Source organism: Dermochelys coriacea, chromosome 4 (genome assembly GCF_009764565.3).
Source record: "Dermochelys coriacea isolate rDerCor1 chromosome 4, rDerCor1.pri.v4, whole genome shotgun sequence".
Taxonomy (NCBI): domain Eukaryota; kingdom Metazoa; phylum Chordata; order Testudines; family Dermochelyidae; genus Dermochelys; species Dermochelys coriacea.
Window position 1 is genome coordinate 102,398,604 of NC_050071.1, and position 22,480 is coordinate 102,421,083.

Genomic DNA, 22,480 nt, shown 5'->3' on the forward strand with positions numbered 1-22,480 from the left:
TCCTTTGACCTTGTCAAAGGATTTCTGAAAATCGGCATATATTATACGGACTGGATCACCTTTATCCACTTGCTTGTTGACTGCCTCAAATAATTCTAAATTCTAAAGAATTACCTATTCCAGTCGTCTGGTACAGAGGTTGATTTCAGTATTAGGTTACATACTACAGTTCTGCAATTTCTTATTTGAGTTCTTTCAGAACTCTTGCATGAATACCATAGTCCTGGTGACTAATTACAATTTACCTTATCAGTTTGTTCTAAAACCTCTTTTACTGACCCATCAAATTGGGACGGAACTTCAGAGTTGTCAGCCAAAAAGAAGAGTTCTGATGTGTGTATCTCTACATTCTCTGCAGTGAAGACCAATGCAAAGAGTTCATTTAGTTTCTCTACAGTGCCCTTCTCTTGGGTTCTCCTTTAACAAAACCTTTACAAGTGGACATTGCAAAATAAACATTTCAGAAATTATCTCCATAACTTCAGTACATATTTTATGGTTACCAAGGAAATATTTTTGAATGTTGGTAGAAACCTACTTTTAAATGACAGGTAAAACAGGATTTTTACATTTGCTGTAAGTGTGGGGGGGCTGGGCGGGCGAGGAAGGGATAAAAATTCCAAGTAGTTAAAAAAAAAAAAATCTTTAAATGTCCCCAGTATCAGAAAAAAATTGGTGATATATTAAGTATTTAAAGAATTGCATAAAGGTAAACAGTACAGGTTGGACCGCTCTAGTCTGGCATCCTCGGGACCTGACTGGTGCTGAACCAGAGAATTTGATGAATCATGGGAGGTCAATGCAGAGTGCCAGTGGGTCTCCCTAGGCGTCTCGTCGTCTTCCCCCCACCCTCCCAGAGCTTGAACACCATGAATCAGTTGTTTGCGGCGCTCTGGAAGAACTGGGCGGGAGGAATAGGAGTTGGTAAGCACAGGTCTGAAGGCGCAAGAGGGGCGCAGGGGGAGAGGAGCAGAATGGGGAGCTTGATGCCAGAGGATGTTCTGCACCCGCTAATTTTTCCCCGTGGGTGCTCCAACCCTGGAGCACCGACTGAGTTGGCGCCTATGCTGGACCATATATGTTGCGGGACCAGGGTGTGCTGGATTAGAGATGTTCAACCTGTTACATAACATGGAAAATACATCATTCCTATTCCAAAGAATTTACAATCTCTTCATAATTTAGGGTGCTGCTTTTAGTACATTGTGAATTGCACAGTATTGTAATTATCTAAAAATTTCAAACTTCTTGCATATGACCAGTCTCTGTTAAAAACAATCAGCATAATGCCTACAGTCTTTATTAAAGTCATGTTTTTGTTACTTTTTAACCCAAAGACTTAGTTGAAATAAATACATTAAAAATATTATTTAATTTTTATTAAGGGCAGCACAGATCTTTAGGGCCCAGAGATTCAAAGGTCCGGAGCCTAAAAATGGATGCCAGCATTTGGAGCAATGAGCTGATTGAGGTAGGTTATGTGATAACTTTACTTCTTGAGATACTGTGAAAAATATGTTAGACGTCTGTGATTTTTGATATAAAGGTTGCTTTCTTATTTGTGTTTAAAGGCTTTGCTCATTAAAATAAATGTATAAGCCCTATTCTTGCATAATGTATTTACTCTTTAACAGAATTGCCAACCCAACGTATTCAGAAATCACCTCCCCGCTCCAATTCATGAGATTGGTTTAACAGTCATTTAATTTTAAAAAATAATTCTTATTGGATTACTTTTAGAATGTTGATTTAATATCAGTTAACTCATTTAATTAACTCAAAACAATTAATCACAATTTTAAAAAATTACGATGAATCGCAGTTTTAATTGCATGTTAAACAATAGAATACTAATTGAAATATATTAACTATTTTTGGATGTTTTTCTACATTTTCAAATATGTTGATTTAAATTACAACACAGAATACAAAGTATATTGTACTCATTCTGTATTATTATTTTTATTACAAATATTTGCACTGTAAAAAAGATAAAAAAATAGTATTTTTCAGTTCACCTCGTACAAGTACCATAATGCAATTTTTTATTGTGAAAATGGAACTTACAAATGTATAATTTTTTTGTTATATAACTGCACTCAAAAACAAAAGACTGTAAAACTTTAGAGCCTACAAGTCCACTCGGTCCTTCTTATTCAGCCAATTGCTGAATCAGCCAAGTTTGTTTACATTTACGGGAGATAATACCGACGGCTTCTTGTTTACAGTGTCACCTGAAAGCATTCACATGCACTTTTGTAGCTGGCGTTGCAGGGTATTTACATGCTAGATATACTAAACATTTGTATGCCCCTTCATGCTTCAGCCACCATTCCAGAGGACATGCTTCCATGCTGATGACACTTGTTTTTTTTTTTTTTTTTTTAAAAAGCGTAAATTAAATTTTGACTGAACTCCTTTGGGGAGAATAGTATGTCTCTGCTCTGTTTCACATTATAGCAGTCTTGGATGATGACCCAGCACATGTTTGTTTTAAGAACACTTTCACTGCAGATTTGACAAAACGCAAAGAAGGTACCAATGTGAGATTTCTAAGGATAGATATGGCACTCAACCCAAGGTTTAAGAATCTGAAGTGCCTTCCAGAATCTGAGAGGGATGAGGTGTGGAGCCTGCTTTCAGAATTCTTAAAAGAGCAACACTCTGATGCGGAAACTATAGAACCCGAACCATCAAAAAAGAAAATCAATCTTTTGCAGGTGGCATCTGACTCAGATGATGAAAATGAACATGCATCAGTCTGCACTGCTTTGGATCATTATTGAGCAGAGCCCGTCAGCAGCATGAACGCATGTCCTCTGGAATGATGGTTGAAGATGAAGGGACATATGTCTCTTTAGTCCATGTGGCACGTAAAATCTTGCAACGCCGGCTACAATAGTGCCATATGAACATCGGTACTCACTTTCAGGTGACATTTGAAACAAGAAACGGACAGTATTATCTTCTGCAAATGTAAACAGACTTGTTTGTCTGAGCGATTGGCTGAACAAGAAGTAGGACCGAGTGGACTTGTAGGCTCTAAAGTTTTACATTGTTTTATTTTTGAATGCAGTTATTTTTTGTGTGGATAATTCTGCATGTGTAAGTTCAACTTTCTTGATAAAGAGATTGCATTACAGTACTTGTATGAGGTGAATTCAAAAATACAATTTCTTTTGTTTTTTACAGTACAAATATTTGTAATCAAAAACAAATATAAAGTGAGCATGGTACACTTTGTATTCTGTCTTGTAATTGAAATCAATATATTTGAAAATGTAGAAAACATCCAAAAATATTTAAATAAATGGTATTCTATTATTAACAGTGCAATTAATAGTGATTAATTTTTTAAATCATGCGATTAATCATGATTAGTTTTTTTAGTTGCTTGACAGCCCTAGTTACTTTTATTTCCTTTCTGTTTTTTCCATCTTCTCTCCAAAACCATGCGGGCTGAAATATTTTCCCCCTCTCCTCCCAATACATTTTTTAAAAGAAAGTTGCATGACTCCATGAGCTGGGGATTTAAGAAATACTTTAAATATTGTCCTGAGATTAGCAATACAATCATAAGTGGACAATATTGCTTTACATACTTCTTAGTGTTGCATAAATGATTTTGATAATTTAGATATAATCTAGATACGCAAAGCCAGACTGTAGCTGGTCTCTACAGTGGTGAGCAAGGTGGTGTGGGCACTAATAACCTTCCTTTTCCTCTTCCTACACACTCCTATATCCGCACACTGAGAATTAGTACAATTGCAGTCCACCCTCCAGAATGCTCTCCATTATCCAGCAGTGATGGCTACCTGCTAACATTAACTGAATGCAATCCACGCAGTGAGGGAGCATTGCTTTGCCATGATTTCATTGAAAATGTGCTTAATGGGCCCTTAATCTAGCCCTAAGATGGAGTCCTCCCTATTACACACTTGTAGGAAAAACTCAGTTCAGTTCAAGAAAAGGTGTGAGTGAAATTTTGAAGCTGCCAAGTTGTATCTAGACAGGTTTCAGAGTAGCAGCCGTCTTAGTCTGTATTCGCAAAAAAGAAAAGGAGTACTTGTGGCACCTTAGAGACTTACAAATTTATTAGAGCATAAGCTTTTGTGAGCTACAGCTCACTTCATCGGATGCATTTGGTGGAAAAAACAGAGGGGAGATTGATATACACACACAGAGAACATGAAACAATGGGTTTATCATATACACTGTAAGGAGAGTGATCACTTAAGATAAGCTATTACCAGCAGGAGAGCGGGGGGGGGGGGGGGGAAGAGAAGAAAACCTTGTAGTAATAATCAAGATGGCACATTTCCAGCAGTTGACAACACCAGCAGCAGGGGGGGGAGGAGGAAAACTTTTCATGGTGACAAGCAAGGGAGGCTATTTCCAGCAGTTAACAAGAGTATCTGAGGAACAGTGGGGGGTGGGGTGGGGGGGAGAAATAACATGGGGAAATAGTTTTACTTTGTGTAATGACTCATCCATTCCCAGTCTCTATTCAAGCCTAAGTTAATTGTATCCAGTTTGCAAACTAATTCCAATTCAGCAGTCTCTCGTTGGAGTCTGTTTTTGAAGCTTTTATGTTGAAGGATAGCCACTCTTAGGTCTGTAATCGAGTGACCATAGAGATTGAAGTGTTCTCCAACTGGTTTTTGAATGTTATAATTCTTGACGTCTGATTTGTGTCCATTCATTCTTTTACGTAGAGACTGTCCAGTTTGGCCAATGTACATGGCAGAGGGGCATTGCTGGCACATGATGGCATATATCACATTGGTAGATGCGCAGGTGAAGGAGCCTCTGATAGTGTGGCTAATGTGATTAGGCCCTATGATGGTGTCCCCTGAATAGATATGTGGAAAGAGTTGGCAACGGGCTTTGTTGCAAGGATAGGTTCCTGGGTTAGTGGTTCTGTTGTGTGATGTGTGGTTGCTGGTGAGTATTTGCTTCAGATTGGGGGGCTGTCTGTAAGCAAGGACTGGCCTGTCTCCCAAGATCTGTGAGAGTGATGGGTCGTCCTTCAGGATAGGTTGTAGATCCTTGATGATGCGTTAGAGAGGTTTTAGTTGGGGGCTGAAGGTGATGGCTAATGGTGTTCTGTTATTTTCTTTGTTGGGCCTGTCCTGTAGTAGGTGACTTCTGGGTACTCTTCTAGCTCTGTCAATCTGTTTCTTCACTTCAGCAGGTGGGTATTGTAGTTGTAGGAATGCATGATAGAGATCTTGTAGGTGTTTGTCTCTGTCTGAAGGGTTCAAGCAAATGCGGTTATATTGTAGAGCTTGGCTGTAGACAATGGATTGTGTGGTATGATCTGGATGAAAGCTAGAGGCATGTAGGTAGGAATGGTCAGTAGGTTTCCAATATAGGGTGGTGTTTATGTGACCATCGCTTATTAGCACCGTAGTGTCCAGGAAGTGGATCTCTTGTGTGGACTGGTCCAGGCTGAGGTTGATGGTGGGATGGAAATTGTTGAAATCATGGTGAAATTCCTCAAGGACTTCCTTTCCATGGGTCCAGATGATGAAGATGTCATCAATGTAGTGCAAGTAGAGTAGGGGTATTAGGGGACGAGAGCTGAGGAAGCGTTGTTCTAAGTCAGCCATAAAAATGTTGGAATACTGTGGGGCCATGCGGGTACCCATCGCGGTGCCGCTGATTTGAAGGTATACATTGTCCCCAAATGTGAAATAATTATGGGTGAGGACAAAGTCACAAAGTTCAGCCAGCAGGTTAGCTGTGACATTATCGGGGATACTGTTCCTGATGGCTTGTAGTCCATCTTTGTGGGGAATGTTGGTGTAGAGGGCTTCTACATCCATAGTGGCTAGGATGGTGTTTTTAGGAAGATCACCAATGGATTGTAGTTTCCTCAGGAAGTCAGTGGTGTCTCGAAGATAGCTGGGAGTGCTGGTAACGTAGGGCCTGAGGAGGGAGTCTACATAGCCAGACAATCCTGCTGTCAGGGTGCCAATGCCTGAGATGATGATGAGATTTTTCCACCAAATGCATCCGATGAAGTGAGCTGTAGCTCATGAAAGCTTATGCTCTAATAAATTTGTTAGTCTCTAAGGTGCCACAAGTACTCCTTTTCTTTTTGCAAGTTGTATCTATTCTCTCTAGTATAATCTTCCTAAGAATCTCTTGCAGTGGTGGTGCTTAAAGTATTTTGTTTTGAGAGACATCCAGCAATATGTCCCCCTTTTACTCCCAGGGAATATTTATCCAACAATAAAACCTTTTGAAAATGGAAGTCATTTTTTAAGAGAAACTGTGTATGTTCTGTTCTCTACAATGAGATCCTTTCTCATCACCTCACATCTTCCTTTTTGCTGTGGGTAAATTAGTTGGTTACTTTGACAGGTAAAAGTTGGTGTTTACTTCAGAGTTTGTAAGGGGCACTGGGTTGGCACACTGTGCTTCTGTACATATTTGCTTATCCTTTGTTGCTAACCTTTCTACAGATCTTGCCCAGTTCCTTTTGAAATACTGTATCTAAGTAGCACTGTTAAGCCTCCATTGTTACTGGTGATTAATCATGGACATAGAACTCCGGACTCTTTCATTATTCATCCACCATTTAACAAGACAGCATAAGCAATGATTCTGTTGAGGTTTCCATTGTTTTCCCCCAGCGTCAACTCCATTTTCTCTAATCATCTTTCACTTTAGCAGATTAAAAGATTTTATAGTTTACCTTGATATCTTTTGCATTGAATTACCTTTTCTTTTTCTTTGACAGCTTTTTATTGTCATTGGAAATAAAAGGGCAAACAGTTTTTGGGTAGGAAAACTTCAGCCAGAGGAGGAATTGCATATGGACTCCTCTCTAGAAAAAAGGATAACATTTATTACACAAAAATACAAAGAAGGAAGATTCAGGAAAACTCCTTTGGGCTACAAAACTAAAGAAGAATTAAATAAGGTAATATTGTGGTAAACTAAGTCCCGCCCTCATTATTTGCGAGTGTGGGTGTGTAGTTAGAAATCCATCCTAATCATTCTACCTAAGTTCTTGTATAACCTTTTTTTAGACTGGTAGGAGACAACCTCCTGGCTAACATTCTGCCACTAATAGTGATTTTATCCAAGGCTACATGTTTATTATTAATTAATAATTCATTATTATTAATCAATAATGACAGATACTTTTTATCTGCCTTAGCAGTATGTAGATATTTGCTTACTAAAGTAGTAAAATGCCTTCATCGTAAAAAGTCCCCAAATTCTAATTCCCTAGCATTTAGCCATTATTTGGGGATAGAAATGATTGAATGATCCATTGTGATCTGTGGTTGATTTTCTGAAGAGTATGGAGTTAACTGGTAGCACCCGATATATGCTGCCTCTACACACAAGTATCTTGAGAGATATTTAATAAAAACTGCTCAATATATTGTCTTAAATTAAGCCTGCATTTTAGGTGCAGGTGATGTTGTTTGATACTGTTGTTTGGATTATGCTCTTGCATGCAACAAATCATACAGTATACAATACAATTACTCTTAAATGACCTTGATACTTTTTGATCTTCTGAAATATTTTCAATATGCATAATGTCTGTTAATAGTTCTTAAAACTATCCCCCATGTTATTTTTGTTGCTGCTTTTTCAATCAGTTTCTTTGTGTTTGTAAAAGATGATGGTATCTCCTGTTAATATGTCTATTCACAAACATAAATTACTTGAAAATTAGAAATTCATGATTTACATACTTGGCAGATTGAAATTCCCACTTCAGTGGTTTGTTTCTTCTACTACAGATGATGTAGTATATAATATATCTGGCATGTAACATCATTTTATTACATTGAATCATGGAGTGTTATCAAGTGTGAAAGTAACTCATGCACACTCTCTTATATGGTAGATTGTACCCCATTAGAAGAGAAGCAAGCTGGAACAAACAAAATGAGAAATCTAGAGCTCTCAGTATTCCTTTTTACACAAATAGATTGTCATCAATTATTAGATGGCAAATTTAAGATGAACTTTTAATTTTTGTGTAGCTTTCTTGATATCCAGTATTCTGTCTCATAAAGGAGACCTGTGCTTTTCGTTGATAATTTGAGTGCATAGTCACATGTACTGAGGTCCAGGGATAGGGAAGAAGTGCTGTGGTCAGGGTTAAAATACACAGAGATTGGACAGACTGCATATTTGATTACTTCTTAGTCAGAACTTGGAGAATGTGTGTATATACACACTATTCAGTGAAGTGAGAGAGCGGAAGGGGTGGGTTGAGTTTAGCAGATAAGAGTTAGCAAAAAATGATTTTACTCCCAACTGGAAAGAGAGGAGCCCACTTATTTAAAGGAGAACTTGTCATTGTATTAAAGAAATGGCTATATTTTGTAGTCCTATAGCCATGAGAATTTGAAACAAATGCATATTCATTTCATTCAAAGACAGTCAAACGCATAGAGCCCATCCATAGTGTAACCTTACTGCTTGCCATGGGCTTGACTAAATTCTGTCACAAACCTTCTGACTTCACCACAACAAAAACTGATTCCTTATGCTTCATGTGGAGAGAAGTGAATTTCACCCAAAGCTGCTTAGTAAAGTAGTGCATTCTATTTTCATTGTGTAATAACCATGTAATAAATCACTGGTTGTATGGTAACTGTGAACAATAGAGAAAAGTTGTAGCTGGTTATTTCTGTTTTATAAACTTGATTTTTCTAACTACTGAAGTCTATAATTGGTGTGTGTTAATCACTTAACTACTGGATAACTTCAGATGTAATTATCAAGTGCTCTGCAGGGACATGAAATTATTTTGTAATTACTTGGCCATTGCCAAGTAATTATGGAATCATAGAAGTGTAGGACTGGAAGGAACCTCAATAGACCACTATTGGGTTATACATGCCTTGTAAAATAGAGTGGCAGTATAATCTCTTTTAAATTGATCCCAATCTTTTAATCAGAAAAATACAAAATATATATGGAGAGAGTGATTTTATTTATAGTTTAGTCATTTTGTGTGTGGGGGAGAGATTCGGTGAAATGTCAGTGAAAAGTTCATTGTATCAGTGTTAAGAAAAAAAATCAGCTAGATAATACTTAGTCCTGTCTCAGTACTGGAGACTGGACTAGATGGCCTTTTGCGGTCACTTCCAGTCCCACATTTTTATGGTTCTCTGGGTCATTTTCACTCTTTTATAGTAACATAAAGTTCTTTCATGTATACTAGATAAACACATGTTGACTTATGCAACTGGCATGATAGAATTGCTCAATGCAACAAGAATATTTTGTCTTTCATTTCAGAGAAACCTGTTTGTTAAATAATTCAAATAAATTTATACTAAATCGTGGAACTTGAACTGGTACAGATTGCAGAAATCATGTAATTTCTCTTGATTTAAAGATGTGGACCAATATTTTCAGAAGTGATTTGATTTGACTAATGATTGATGTCACACAACTTGACGCTTGTTAAAGGGCCCTCATTTTCAGGAAGTTCTGAGTATTCACCCTCTGAAAATCTGGTCCTTTTTAAGTTATCTCAAATTGGGTGCCCTAAAATTGAGGCGCTCCAGAACCATTAATCACTTTATCAATCAAAGGCATGATTTTCAAAAAGCAATCTGTTAATTTCACTTAATTTTCTAATAGCATAGAGTCTTGGGGCCAAATGCTGTCCTTTCAGTCAACTCCAAATACCAGGGGCTTGACAGCAAGAGCTTTCTGTAGAAATGTGAGATGTGAGAGGGAGAAATTCTCGTAAGGCTATGGAGGGAGGGAGAGAGTGAAATACTTTCTATATGCTACCTCTACAAGCATATCTGTTGACTCAAGCCAGCCAGCCCTGTGTAATAATTTCACACAGTCTTTTCTCTGCAGAACATGGAGGATTCAGAACCCTCCGGAAGAGGGTTAGAGGGACCTTTACCTATTACTCCCTCTTCCCCCTACTACTTTCCACTGTATGCAGGCTCTGTGAATGAGGGTGTGGGGGTTTAGTACAGGGACACCGGAATTTGCACCTATATAAAAAATAATAATACTTGCTCCCATTCATCTTCTGTTTTAAACTGACTTGTCATTTTCCCCCCAACATGATCAGGCCCTGTGTGCTGCAGTAGTTAAACAAAATGTGTTGGAAACAATGACATTGCTGTTTAGTGGAGCTGATGTTATGTGTGCCACTGGAGATCCTGTTTACAGTACTCCTTACTTACTAGCCAAGAAAGCAGGACAAAGGCTGCAAATGGAATTCCTCTACCACAATAAATTCTCAGGTATAGAGTTATATGATGTCCTTTTCATGTTTTGAACTCTCTTTATGTAATGAGCTAATGGAGAAAAATCTAGAACATCAGTACTGTGCTGAAAAAGTATAAGTCTTTGACAGATGTGCTTGGCATGATGTAGGAACATGGGGTGGTGGAATTAATTGTATTTTAGCAAAAACCAGATTTAACTGTGTGTGTGTGTGTGTGTGTGTGTGTGTGTGTGTGTGTGTTTGATGCTACTTCCTTTGCTGAAACATCATGCTTAAGATCTCACTTAATCAAGAAAAAGTTGCAAGTAATTTCCATGCTTGTTGGTGGAAACCAAGAGCCTTCATATTAATCACAGAGAGAACCTGGAGAGACCATAGGATAATGATTGTGGGACTTTTACTTAAATATCAATTTAATTTGTTCAAAGCACATTTCTGAGGCTGTTGGTGCTTACTACAATCTTTTAAATCATTAACAGTGTCTGCAATGCACAGACGTATCCATCTTTCACAAAACCATGACCCAAAATATAGCTCATCTTTTTAATCAAGTCAGCATAAAATAATAGCATTACTTCCACCACACCATCCTGATTCCCTCATCTCATGCCTTCTGTTGTAGCTCAGAGAAAAGAGAGAAACTTAGAGCCTGCCTTGAAAGTCAATAACTCTGGACTAATCAGGGAGATTCAAGGATTCTGGGAAACACTGCCATTAACACCCTCTGCCTTAGATCAGGTCAATATTAGCTCATACAGTTCAAAGATGTGGTCTCAGGCAGTGAGTGCCCAAATTATTTAGGGCTTTATATTCCTTATATTCCACCCAGACACTAATCAGAAGCCAGTGCAGACTCTGGTGCGTGGTGTAATTCACACTCTCACTTAAGAAGCAGCCATATTCCATTCGAAGGCAAGTTGTGCAATGATCTTAAGGCTCCAGAAAAAGCAGACTGCAAGACTCCCATCTTGACTATGTTTCTCTTCCCCACAGTGCTCAAGCCAGGATAGCTACGTAGCGTGCCTGGCACAGGGCCCTTCCTTCCTCAGAGTAAGGGGGAACCTGGAAAGCTGATGGTAATTGTCACAATCTCGTTTTGCTCTTTGCTCAGAGCTTGCAGCAAAGGCATGATTGAGACTTCAGGAAACAAAATCTTTGTTCAAGTATATTAAGTGAAGTTTAGTAAAGCAACTATTTTACTTTTTTTTATATATGTATATAAAAGCATATGGTTATTTACATTTATCCTTGCTGGATTACAGTAACATTGCAACTAATGTAAGTATTTTAATTCACACTTCATTATTTTACTTGATATATGCAAGAAATAACTCAATTAGAGCATATAAAAAGTAGAAATATAATTTTAAATCATGCATAGCATGAGGTGAAGAAAACTGCATATACTATCAGTTATGTATTCAAGAAATGAGACGAAGGAAGTCAAATTGCTGTAAATGTTAATAATGGAAATTCTGTGTGGTGTTTATTGGCTTTGTTCTCTTCATAGATTTCCCAAACTATGATACTGGTTTTGAAAGTGACTTCACTCAAAATGCTTCACATTCTACTTTTCTTTGTGAATTTTTATACAAAGTTTCTTATAATGCTGCTAAGCTATTTACAGACAGGAAATTGAAAGAAGGTAAATATCTTTTACTTTCTGTACTTGATTGATTCTGTACTATTGATGAGTTTAGTGTCTTAACTTCTAACAATAGATTTTTAAAAGTTCGGTAAAGACAAACTACATCTCTAAAATGACACCAGTGTTTAAAGAGGCAAAAGAAGTTAGCAGTCACTCAAAGAAAATCATAGTAACCACAAATCTCTCTGGTCAGTAGTTGCTGGAGAAGAAAAGGAGGAAGAGAAATAAACTTCTGAAAAGTAAAAAAGTGGGAAGAACATTTAGGTCACCAGAGGGAAAGACCGGTGTCCCAGTCCACAACCACTGCATCTTTAATGGACTTCATACAAAGGCTTTGCTAAAAGTTAGTCTTTTAGCTCCATAAAGGGGGGGTGGGTAGGAGAGGGAGGGCAGAAATATGGCTGTTCAGTAACAGTGTAATTGGCCTTGCATTTCAACAATCACTGAGAAATCCTGAATTTCAGGCTTCTAGTTCTCTGAGTAAAATCACCAGTACATCACGAGCTAAGAAAAGGAATAAAAACCAGCATAGGTTCAAGCCTCAGCATTCAGATTGCATTCAAATGTACCCAGTGTTCAACTGTTTCAATCCAATGGGATTCAGCCTATTACAGGAAGTCCAGGAATATTGCTTGAGTTGCTGCAATTTTTCCTCTTGACCTCTAGAAAGCCAGTGTTCTGCATACAGCCTTAGTGGCTGTCACGGTACCGGGGCATCCCTATGCTCTTTGAGCACCCAGAGCACTGTGCAGTTTCAGCACAGTGGAGTCATCCCCTCTCCAAGTTTTGCAGCAACAGCAGCCTTATCCCAGCCCAACACAGAATAGTGAGGGGGAGTAAATAGAGGCAGAAGCTCAAGGTAAATTTGCTATGTAGCTGGCTAGAAATAGAGAGTTGGTGACTGGTAGCTGCTGGAGCCTTCCAGAAATTGGAGGCTGAGAGAGCTGGGGAACTCTCTCAACAGTGGGATGGAAGGGAGTCATGGACCCAGGGGCTGCATTTTTGGTATGAACATTTTATTCAGAGAGACAAGGTGGGTGAGATAATAGTTTTTTTGGACCAACTTCTATTGGTGAGAGAGACAAGATTTCGAGCTTACACAGAGCTCTTCTTCAGGTCTGGGAGACTTATTCAGAGTGTCCCAACTAAATACAAGATGGAACAGATTGTTTAGCATAAGTAGTTAACGTGTTTCAAGAGATCATTCAAGGTGAAGAGGTCCATTGATACCCCTCCAGTGAAAAGGGAGGAAAGGGGGCGGAAAGCATCTGGGGGTGTTGTTAGTGGGTTATAGATTGTTATAATGAGCCATAAATCTAGTGTCTCTGTTTAGTCTATGATTTCTGTTGTCTAGCAGAGTAATGAATTTAAGCTGCTAGGCTGGTCTTCTGAAGGTGTTGTGCGGGTTTCCTTTGAGGATGAGGACGGGTAGGCCAGATATAAAGCGATCACTTTGTGATAAGGTGATATGTTGTTTTTTTTCTTTTATCATTTTTTCTGAGAGAGTTCATTTGAGAGCATAGGGTTTGTCTGGGTTCATCCACATTGTTGCTATTGGGGCATTTAGTGCACTGGATGAGGTATACCACATGTTGTGATAGGCATGTGTAGGACCCATGAATCTTGCAAGGTATGTTGTGGGATGGGAGCTGATTGTTGTAGTAGTGAAGCTATGGCTGCAGGTTTTGCATCTCATGCCACTTTGAGTTGGTGTGGCCTGGTCTCTGTGGAGCTTGCTTCTGATGATAAGCTTGAAGAGTTTGAGGGGTTGGCGTTTGAAAATTAGAAAAGAGGGTGTAGAAAGATTTCTTTCAGGATAGGTCCCCATTTGAGTATGAGTTGTACTTGTTTGATGATACTCCATATAGGCTGCAGTGTGGGGTGGTATGTGACAACTAAGGATGTGCGATTATAATGGAATTTATTTCTGCTGATTTTTCTCAAGGTATTTGGGTAATCCATTCCAGGATACGATCTACTTCTCTGGTGGAGTGCCCTTGTTTGGTGAAGGTGGTTTTAAGTGTGTTAAGGTGTATATCCTGGATTTTCTCCTTGGAGCATATTCGGTCGTATCTGAATGCCTAGCTGTAGATAACAGATTTCTTGGTGTGTTTGGGGTCTTTACTGAACCTATGAAGGTAGATGTGGTGATCCATGGTTTTCTTATATATTGTTGTCTGGAGGGTTCCATTGCTGAAGCTCATCGTGGTGTCCAGGAAGTTGATGCTAGTGTGGGAACGTTCCAGAGAGAGTTTAATAGACACAGTGGTTGTGGTGGAAATCTCTGAGGGAGTTTGTCATCTGTCCAAAGGATGAAAATATCATTTATGTATCTCAAATGTATTATTGGTTTTGTGGTGCATTTGTTCAGAAATTCTTCTTCAAGTTGGTCAATATTGAAGCCATCGTAGTACCTGTGGCTGTTCCCATGGTTTGGCTGAGCAATCTGTTCCACCTTGTATTTAGCTGTGACACTCAGAGAAAGTTTCCCAGGCCTGAAGAAGAACTCTGTGTGAGCTCAAAGCTTGTCTTTCTCACCAACAGAAGTTGAATTTCGTCACCCACTTTGTCTCTCTAATATCTTGGGTCTTCCATGGCTATAACACTTCATACAATATTTCAATCTCTGATGCTTAAAAAAAAAAAAAAAAGAGAATTCTGAATTTTTGGGGTTCTGACTCCTGTTATAAAATTTTGGGATTGGCAATAAAGCAGTTTGAAAGCTTTTATCAAAGAATTCCAGGTATTTCCAATACTGAATTATATTAAGTATCGCTTTTAATTCCAAAATGTAAATATCTGTGTGATGGATGCTATTTTGGCCAACACACTAGGGATTGAACCAGGGACCTCCATAACTGAAGAGCCAATTCCCTATAGCAGAATCTGTAACAGACTCTTATCCTCTATGGATTGAGCACAGAGGGGAACCGATAACACACATTCACCTGTGGGTTATACCAGCATTTTCAAGGACCATCTGTGAAATACAGATCTGGATCCAGTCTTGACCAGACCAGATGTGGTGTTTGGATTTCTGTATGTGGAATAGCACAGTTGTAACAATTTTTTTTCTCATGGCACGTATATCCTTCTCACTGGCAGAGAAACAAGGATATCTTTAAAATCTGAGGCACAGGATTTTAAGGAAATGGCTATTTTGTCAAATATGTTAAAATATGCCAATAATGCAATGTATTTTAAAGGGTGGTTGTGCATATTTCCATTCTTGGAATTTTACAAAAGTTTTCCAGCTTTAATTCACCACTTAAAATAAAAGTACTATTTAAGTCCTTTAAAAAAATAAATCTGTTTACAAAAAGAGAGACTGTGAGCATCACTCCAATGGTTCAGTAATGGCATCCACTAATGCGAATGAGAGCTGTATAAAGAGTAACTTTTCAGAGGAAGGTTATGCATTTAAAACCTTTTTGATTTTGTTGCTCAACTAAACAAAGTTTTTTTTTTTTAAACCCATTTTTCTGATCAGCATGAAAATTCTGATAGATGGCTTTCTTCTTACTGAAAGTTCTGCTTCTCTTTATCTTCACATATTATTTAGTTACTTGGTTAAGAAAGTAAATAGCAAAGTCTTGTTTTAGTGCTATGTGAGGATGTTTTGGATTAGCAAGATTATAGAAATACACTTGAAATGTATCAAGAGATTCAGGATTTCCCAATCGTAGTAATTACTGAAAATTCCCAAATGTTCCTCTCAGTCTTGTAAAAGCCCCAAATACTTCATTAAAATGCTTTCTACTGGTATTTTACTGAAAGTAAAAACACCATAATTGGAAAAGAAGCAGATTTTTTTTTTTCTAGTTGCTTTTGGCCTCTGAAAAATTCCCTTGTAAATTTATACAGTACATGTTTGCTCTTGATCTTTGATTATTTATTCGGAGTGATTTAAAATTTGTAAGACGCACTGTTTTTAAAATTCATTAGTATCTATTTACACTTAAATTTTGTTTGCCTTCTTTTACTTAAATCACTAATATTAAAGTACGTACCAATCGGAAACAGAGACACAAAGAGGCTAAGTGAATTGCTCAAGTTCACACAGGAAATCTGTGGTGGATAAGAGAATTAAACCCAGGTGTCTCAAGTGCCAGGATAATGCCCTAATGACTGGATTATCCTTCATTCCATGAAAATGGCAGATCTGTGGTTAAATAAGTATGAATTAGTGGATTTCTACTGTGTTTTCAGTCCAGGAGAAGATGGTAGGCCTGTTTTTTGTGGACTTCTCATTGTAGCACTAGCAATGACTTCAGCAGGGATGAATAGCATTTGGAGAAGTGTTTGTTAGTTAACAGCTCTTAATAAGCAATGAGAAAAGCTCTCAAACATTACTACTGTTCTGGTGCAATACATCAAAGAATAGTGTTTATTTTTTTTAGGGGAGAAAGAAAAGCTGGATGATGGATGTCTTCTAAAACATTTAGCTTTCCAAAGCCATTCTTAACAAGATTATAATAATTCAGTTAAAATTCTGCTCCTGTTAGAGTTGAAAATCTCTTAAACTCTATACTGAAACTTGGAATTTTGCATAGACAGGCGATCATTTAAAAATGAGTGGTCATATTTCTTTTTAAAAACTGATTGTATTCAACATTATACACCAAGTTGTTAAACTAAGCTCACGCTGCGCTTCACAGTGTTGCAAAATCTTTAGACTTGTCAATAGGCATTTTAAGCCACTAGATGTTTTCCTAGGTCCTGGTTATGAGAACTGATCTGTGTTTTTCCTGAGTTTTAATGTACAAGAAAGTGAGGATTGGTAGCAGGAGATGGCAAAACCAAACAAACTGTACGCTAGTGAAGTGATTTTTTTTTCCAGTTATCTTATACGTATGTCAGCTATGCCCTGTAGGAACATTCCTATTCTAGTGCCAGTTAAATAGAATAGTTCGTGGTATGGACATATGTTCATTGTGAAGCACTTAAAACTATGAAGAGCTAAATATGCTCCACTCTCACCTGCAGATGATTTTTATACTGAGGTTACTTCTGTCTACATTTTAGTGTTTCTCATTTATGTAATGACTCATCCATTCCCAGTCTCTGAATATCATCTAACCTCAGCCAGAAACGGTTCCTAGTACATTTATCCTCAAGACATAAACGTTAGTATGTGACACTTGAGATGATCTCAATACTTACTTATTAAAGAACTGTTGAACATGAGGTCTTCTAGACACCAGCATAATTACAGTGTATATATAATATACCCTACTATAAATAACTCCATTGAATTCCATGGAGATTCATTGTTGTGAGCGAATGGAGAATCAGGCTCATAATATACAACCCACTCTGGTTCCTGTCCTCCTAAAACACCAGCCAAACTAAAAATTGTATTAGATTAATGAAATAATTCTTTGGGTGTTCTCTGATTTAACAGAGTGAGTTGCTAGTCTTCTGGGAGTAAATTTTTCATCTTCTCTAGATCACTTAAAATAATAAAACTTTTGACACTGTTTTTCGTGTTGTGTTCTGTAGTCTGCAATGCATATAAGTTCTGGACAGCACGACCTTTCATGTTTTTCCTAGAATCTTTGAAAGGTTTAGATTGTTTTCCTTAGCCTTATGACATTGAGTGGGCACTGTAGCATCACCTTACTGAAAATGGATTGACTCTGTTGGCCTCTATTTCCAGTGTTCATGAAAAAATAGCAGCACATTTTCTCTGTTGTATGTTATGATTCAGCTGTTCATTTTGCAGTCAACTGTTGTCAAGATACATTGTTCCTGCAACTTTCAATGTTTCTAACTTTGGAGGTTTTTTTAATTCTGTATTTTATGGTTCTGTAACACTGAACAAACCAAATTTAGTACTAAATTTTCTACCTCCCATCAAGCTGTGTAAAGCAGCAAAGGGAAACTTGTAAAGCAACTTGATATCTCTATTTCTAATACTTATAAAATTTAAAATTTGTATAGTATGTTCACAAATATCTGGTTGAAGTCCCATACATTAATAATCTATCTTTCTTTACGGTTTAATAGATATTACCGTACAAGTACTACAAGTGAAATCCCAGCCCCATTGAAGTCAGTGGGAGAAGTCCATTCCCATAGCTGTGTATCTTATATAATACTAATGATTGTAGTATCCTGTGACAAACTTGAATATCTTTTTACTCACAGACTGCAATAAAAGATGGTGTACTTTGGAAAGTGGCTTCTTGAGTTACTATGAAAATGATAAAACAACCACTCCTAGTGGTATGATTGATATCAGTGAAGTTATCTGTCTTGTGGTGCATAAAGAAGACTCCTTTTTAAATACAGGGTAGGTTTCAAAATTAGTCATTCAAAATAAACTAAGACATTTTCTAGCCTTTTTGTCCTAAGAAGTGACTACATGTTCTCACTACTGCTTCATATGTTCCTGGACTCTTACAAAAGAGCCGAGCTGTTTTATGTGGGTGACAAGAAATAACTAAGTAGTCTTTGGCAATTTTTTTTTATTAGTTAACAATAAAAATGTTATGCAGGGTAACTTTGAAAGGGCAGCATAAATTAAAGTAAGGAAGTCCACATTTTCTGTAAAAAGAATTTATCCTTGATATATAAATTGCTAAATGATGATAAATTGGAACATTCATTTTGGATACTGACTTCTCCCCCAGGCCAAAACATTTGGCTTGTGCCTCTCTGCAAATAAAGGAGACAGTCCAGAGATATCCAACAGTCTCTAGGGTTTGATCATGTATCTTCCAACTCAGGGCTCACTTCTGAACTGAACCTCACAGCATGACTATTGAAAAAGTTAAGTAATTTCCGAACAGGATGTACTTTCCAGTATAACAGATACTGTCCTAGCCACACACAAGACTTCCACTGTATTGATTTATGCAAGAGTCTGGACACACATCTTAAGGTGTCAATGCAGATTGACAACAGCCTAGAAAGCCAGACATTCTTAATCTTCTGGATTTCTTACACGGTTAAAACTACGTATCGACACATCTCTGTGTTAAATATCATCATGAATGCAGACTCATCTAAATCTCTGGTATATGTCTCTACAGTATTGGGTTTCCTTAAGGAAACACATATTCAAATGAACAATCAGGCATAACTTCCCTATTTTGGATCTACTCACAGTGCTGCAAATTGATGTTAACCATCCATTCAAATCAAGGGCATATATAACTCCCTTAATTCCTTTTCCTAAAGCCCTGCTTCCTGGTCACAACTGCATCTGCAAAAAGTGTCTTCAGAATCTCTGTCTTAGAAAATGTGACCTTTACTGGGAGACTCTGTTGTCTAGTGGATAGAGCTGTGAACTTGGGACTCGAGAGATATAGGCTCTATTCCTGCCTCTGCCACTAGTTTGCTGGGTGACCTTAGGCAAGTCACTTCCCTTCTCTGTGCTTCAGTTTCCTCATTTGTAAAACGAAGCTAATGATGCTGAATTCTGTTATAAAACACTTTGAGATCTACAGATGGAAAGGGCTTGACAGGGTGTTAGCATAATGGATAGATTAAATGAGCCCTTTGAGGTCCCTTCCACCCCTACATTTTTATGATTCTCATTATTATTTATGTTCTGTGAGGACAAGAATGGTCACATGGTTTAGGCTCTAAACTTGGATTTGGGGAGTATATATTCACTTCCCAGCTCTATCACAGACATCTTGTGCAATTTGGTTCCCATCTTAGTGAATAGGGATGATATTTCTGCCCTGCCTCTGTTTTTGAGATTTTCAGAAAGCACAGTGATGGATCTAGATTGACATAGAAAGCACATGCATACATGGATCTAGATTGACATAGCACTGGTTGAAATCATTTGAAAGTGTGTGGGAGGGGTAACAACAGTTGGACATTTTTTTTCCTGCTTTTTGACTGGCAGAGGTAGAAAAGGTAGTCCATTGTACTCCAGAGTCTTTCACAACAGAGGTTTAACTTTTCCTTTCCTAGACCTCAGGAAATCATTCTTCCCACATTTTGCCCAAAGCCTTAACACAGAGGAAAAAAAACACGTCATGCAATACAGTGAAATCTTGGCTTCGTTGAAGTCAATGACTTAACACCTGTGGATTTCAGAGGTGCCAGAATTTCACCGTAGATGTCTGAAGAGAAGTTAAAGGATACCTTAACAAAGCAAGAAAAACTCCCTCACATTGTCTTTATGTATTTGCATCCAAAACCTCCAGAGGAGGTGCCAGTAGTATTGTATTACATGAAGCCACAGAGACACTGATTCCAAAAAAGACTAAAAATCCATTCAACAAGTTTCAGGACAGTATCCTAGAAAGAAAGGACATCAACACCCACAAAGGAAATCTATAAAGCTGACACCTGCTGACCCATGAACACATTCATGAACTGCTACAGGCTTGGCCTTTGTTTCTTTTCAGGAGCATTGTTTGGCAGGAAGGTGCTCTACGGGGCCCGAAATAAATAAATAATACGTCTACTAATCTCTCCCTAATTAATTCTACCTTACTGATTGCTACATCCCAATTGTATCTGTCTGGGTGAACGGTCTAGAGTTGAAAACTCCTTGCCTCATTTCCTTTCTGGGAATATTTCCTCCAGTCTACCCCACCTGAGAAGTTTATTGGGTAACTATATGATGGCCTCAGAATTTCATGTCTGTTCTTAATGGAGTAGAATAAGCTGTTACTGTTGAGATGCGTAGCCTATTAATAATAAAGAATTTCCATATAACTTTGGAAGTGCTCGCTTGGAATGAGGGTGGAAAGGCATGAGGAATCTGCAGAGCTTGTTAGCAAATCTGAACTGCCTCCGGTATTTGAAGAAGAGTCACAATCCAAAAGTCACAACCCTGTTGGACTAGGGGGAGAGGTCAAAGAGCAGATATAACACATTACCATTGTACTAATTCATATAGGAAGGATCAAGTCATCATTTGATAAATTTGGCTAGAAATTCAGGCTGATTTTCTTTGATAATGGCAGCATCATTATTTTTATGTTGCAATTAGCAAAATGTGAATTTTGATTCGTCAACCTTTAAAATACTAGGTACGTTTTAATATTATTTATGTATTAATATTTAACCATTTGCAACATCCTTTTACGGGGTAAATAGTCCATTTATATTCAACAAGCATAATTTGTTTTGAATGTATTTCAACAATGATTTGTCCTGAAATTACATAAAATTGCAAAATCAAGTAATAGTCTTCCAATGAAATTTTCATTTCAACTTAATGCAAAGTCCAATATGCAATACCCTCACAAAATGTATAGACCTAAAAGGTACTGTAACTATCCTGCTATGACTGCATAATATAAACTGTTTTATGGTAATAGCTACTTTATATATGTAACATTAGAAGAAATATGCAGATGGATTTTCCATAGGAATGAGATAAGGAGAGTATGAGAGAGAGAGAAAAATTGAGCTCTTGGCTATTTCATATTGTGAAGCCTAAATACAACTGCCTTTTTTATTCTCTTGCTTGCTTTAGGGCCATTTTTACCTTTGAAATCTACTTGCTGTCAGAACGTGTTTTTCTATTTGGAGCTGAAACTGCACATTCACAGAGAAAATGGACCTGGGCAATAGCCAAGGTAATGCTGATAATTATCTGTTCAAGTTAGGCCCAGAGCCTTTACATAAGATATAAAGTGGCATTGTTAGCTTAGAATTGTCTGGGAAACCATTCTTTAATACACGTTGATGAATACTGATCTATCTGGTGTGCAAAGGCTTTTTGTGCAGCAGAAAAAAATATCTACTGTAATATACGTGTGTATTGAGATAATGCAATGAAACACAAGGAGAATTGATATGCAACATTCTAACACTGCCCTTAAGAATATGGTTGTATATGTGCTAGTGTTTCAGTAGGGTTAGTATCAGTAGATCCTGATCCATGCAATAGGAGCTTACATCAACTGAGCAGTGTATGGCTACAATTATACTTTCCGCATATTTTCTACTGAAATAAAGCAAGGTACATAAAGGTTACATTACTTATAATAAAAATAGATCATTGACTTTGCAAGCTTAAGGAGATCAGAATTGTAAAAATGTACTATTCCTGATTTTACATTTGGTTTTAGGATTTAACTTGTGTATTTATTTTTTATCCTTATTAAGGGGTGCAATATGTATATTGTCACCTCATCCCCACTTAATACATAGCATTATTACTTTATGTATGGTTTCAGAGTAGCAGCCATGTTAGTCTGTATTCACAAAAAGAAAAGGAATACTTGTGGCACCTTAGAGACTAACAAATTTATTTGAGCATAAGCTTTCGTAAGCTACAGCTTACTTCATTGGATGCATTCAGTGGAAAATACAGTGGGGAGATTTATATACACAGAGAATATGAAACAATGGGTGTTATCATACACACTATAAGGAGAGTGATCACTTAAGATGAGCTATTACCAGCAGGAGAGCAGGGAGGTGGGGGGGAAGAAAACCTTTTGTAGTGACAATCAAGGTGGGCCCTTTCCAGCAACTCCCTGAAAAAGCACAAGAACAAATCTGCACAAACACACCCCTGGAACCCCCACCTGGGGTATTCTATCTGCTACCCAAGATCCATAAACCTGGAAATCCTGAACGCCCCATCATCTTAGGCATTAGCACCC

At 37.7% G+C, this 22,480-nt stretch overlaps 1 protein-coding gene across 7 annotated transcripts in view; it reads left to right on the forward strand.

The window, feature by feature from the left end:
- Positions 1 to 22,480, forward strand: part of ARAP2 (ArfGAP with RhoGAP domain, ankyrin repeat and PH domain 2) — a 194,189-nt gene that overhangs the window by 86,079 nt on the left and 85,630 nt on the right. For all 7 annotated transcript variants that reach the window (XR_006281136.1, XR_006281135.1, XM_038400790.2 and 4 more), the window contains exons 12-17: positions 1,386 to 1,471; positions 6,752 to 6,934; positions 10,085 to 10,259; positions 11,754 to 11,888; positions 18,042 to 18,186; positions 21,343 to 21,445. Coding sequence is in view for 5 of the 7 variants with exons in the window: in XM_038400790.2 (XP_038256718.1) it covers positions 1,386 to 1,471; positions 6,752 to 6,934; positions 10,085 to 10,259; positions 11,754 to 11,888; positions 18,042 to 18,186; positions 21,343 to 21,445 (827 nt within the window). In the remaining 2 variants the exon portion in view is untranslated. The remainder of the gene's footprint in view (positions 1 to 1,385; positions 1,472 to 6,751; positions 6,935 to 10,084; positions 10,260 to 11,753; positions 11,889 to 18,041; positions 18,187 to 21,342; positions 21,446 to 22,480) is intronic.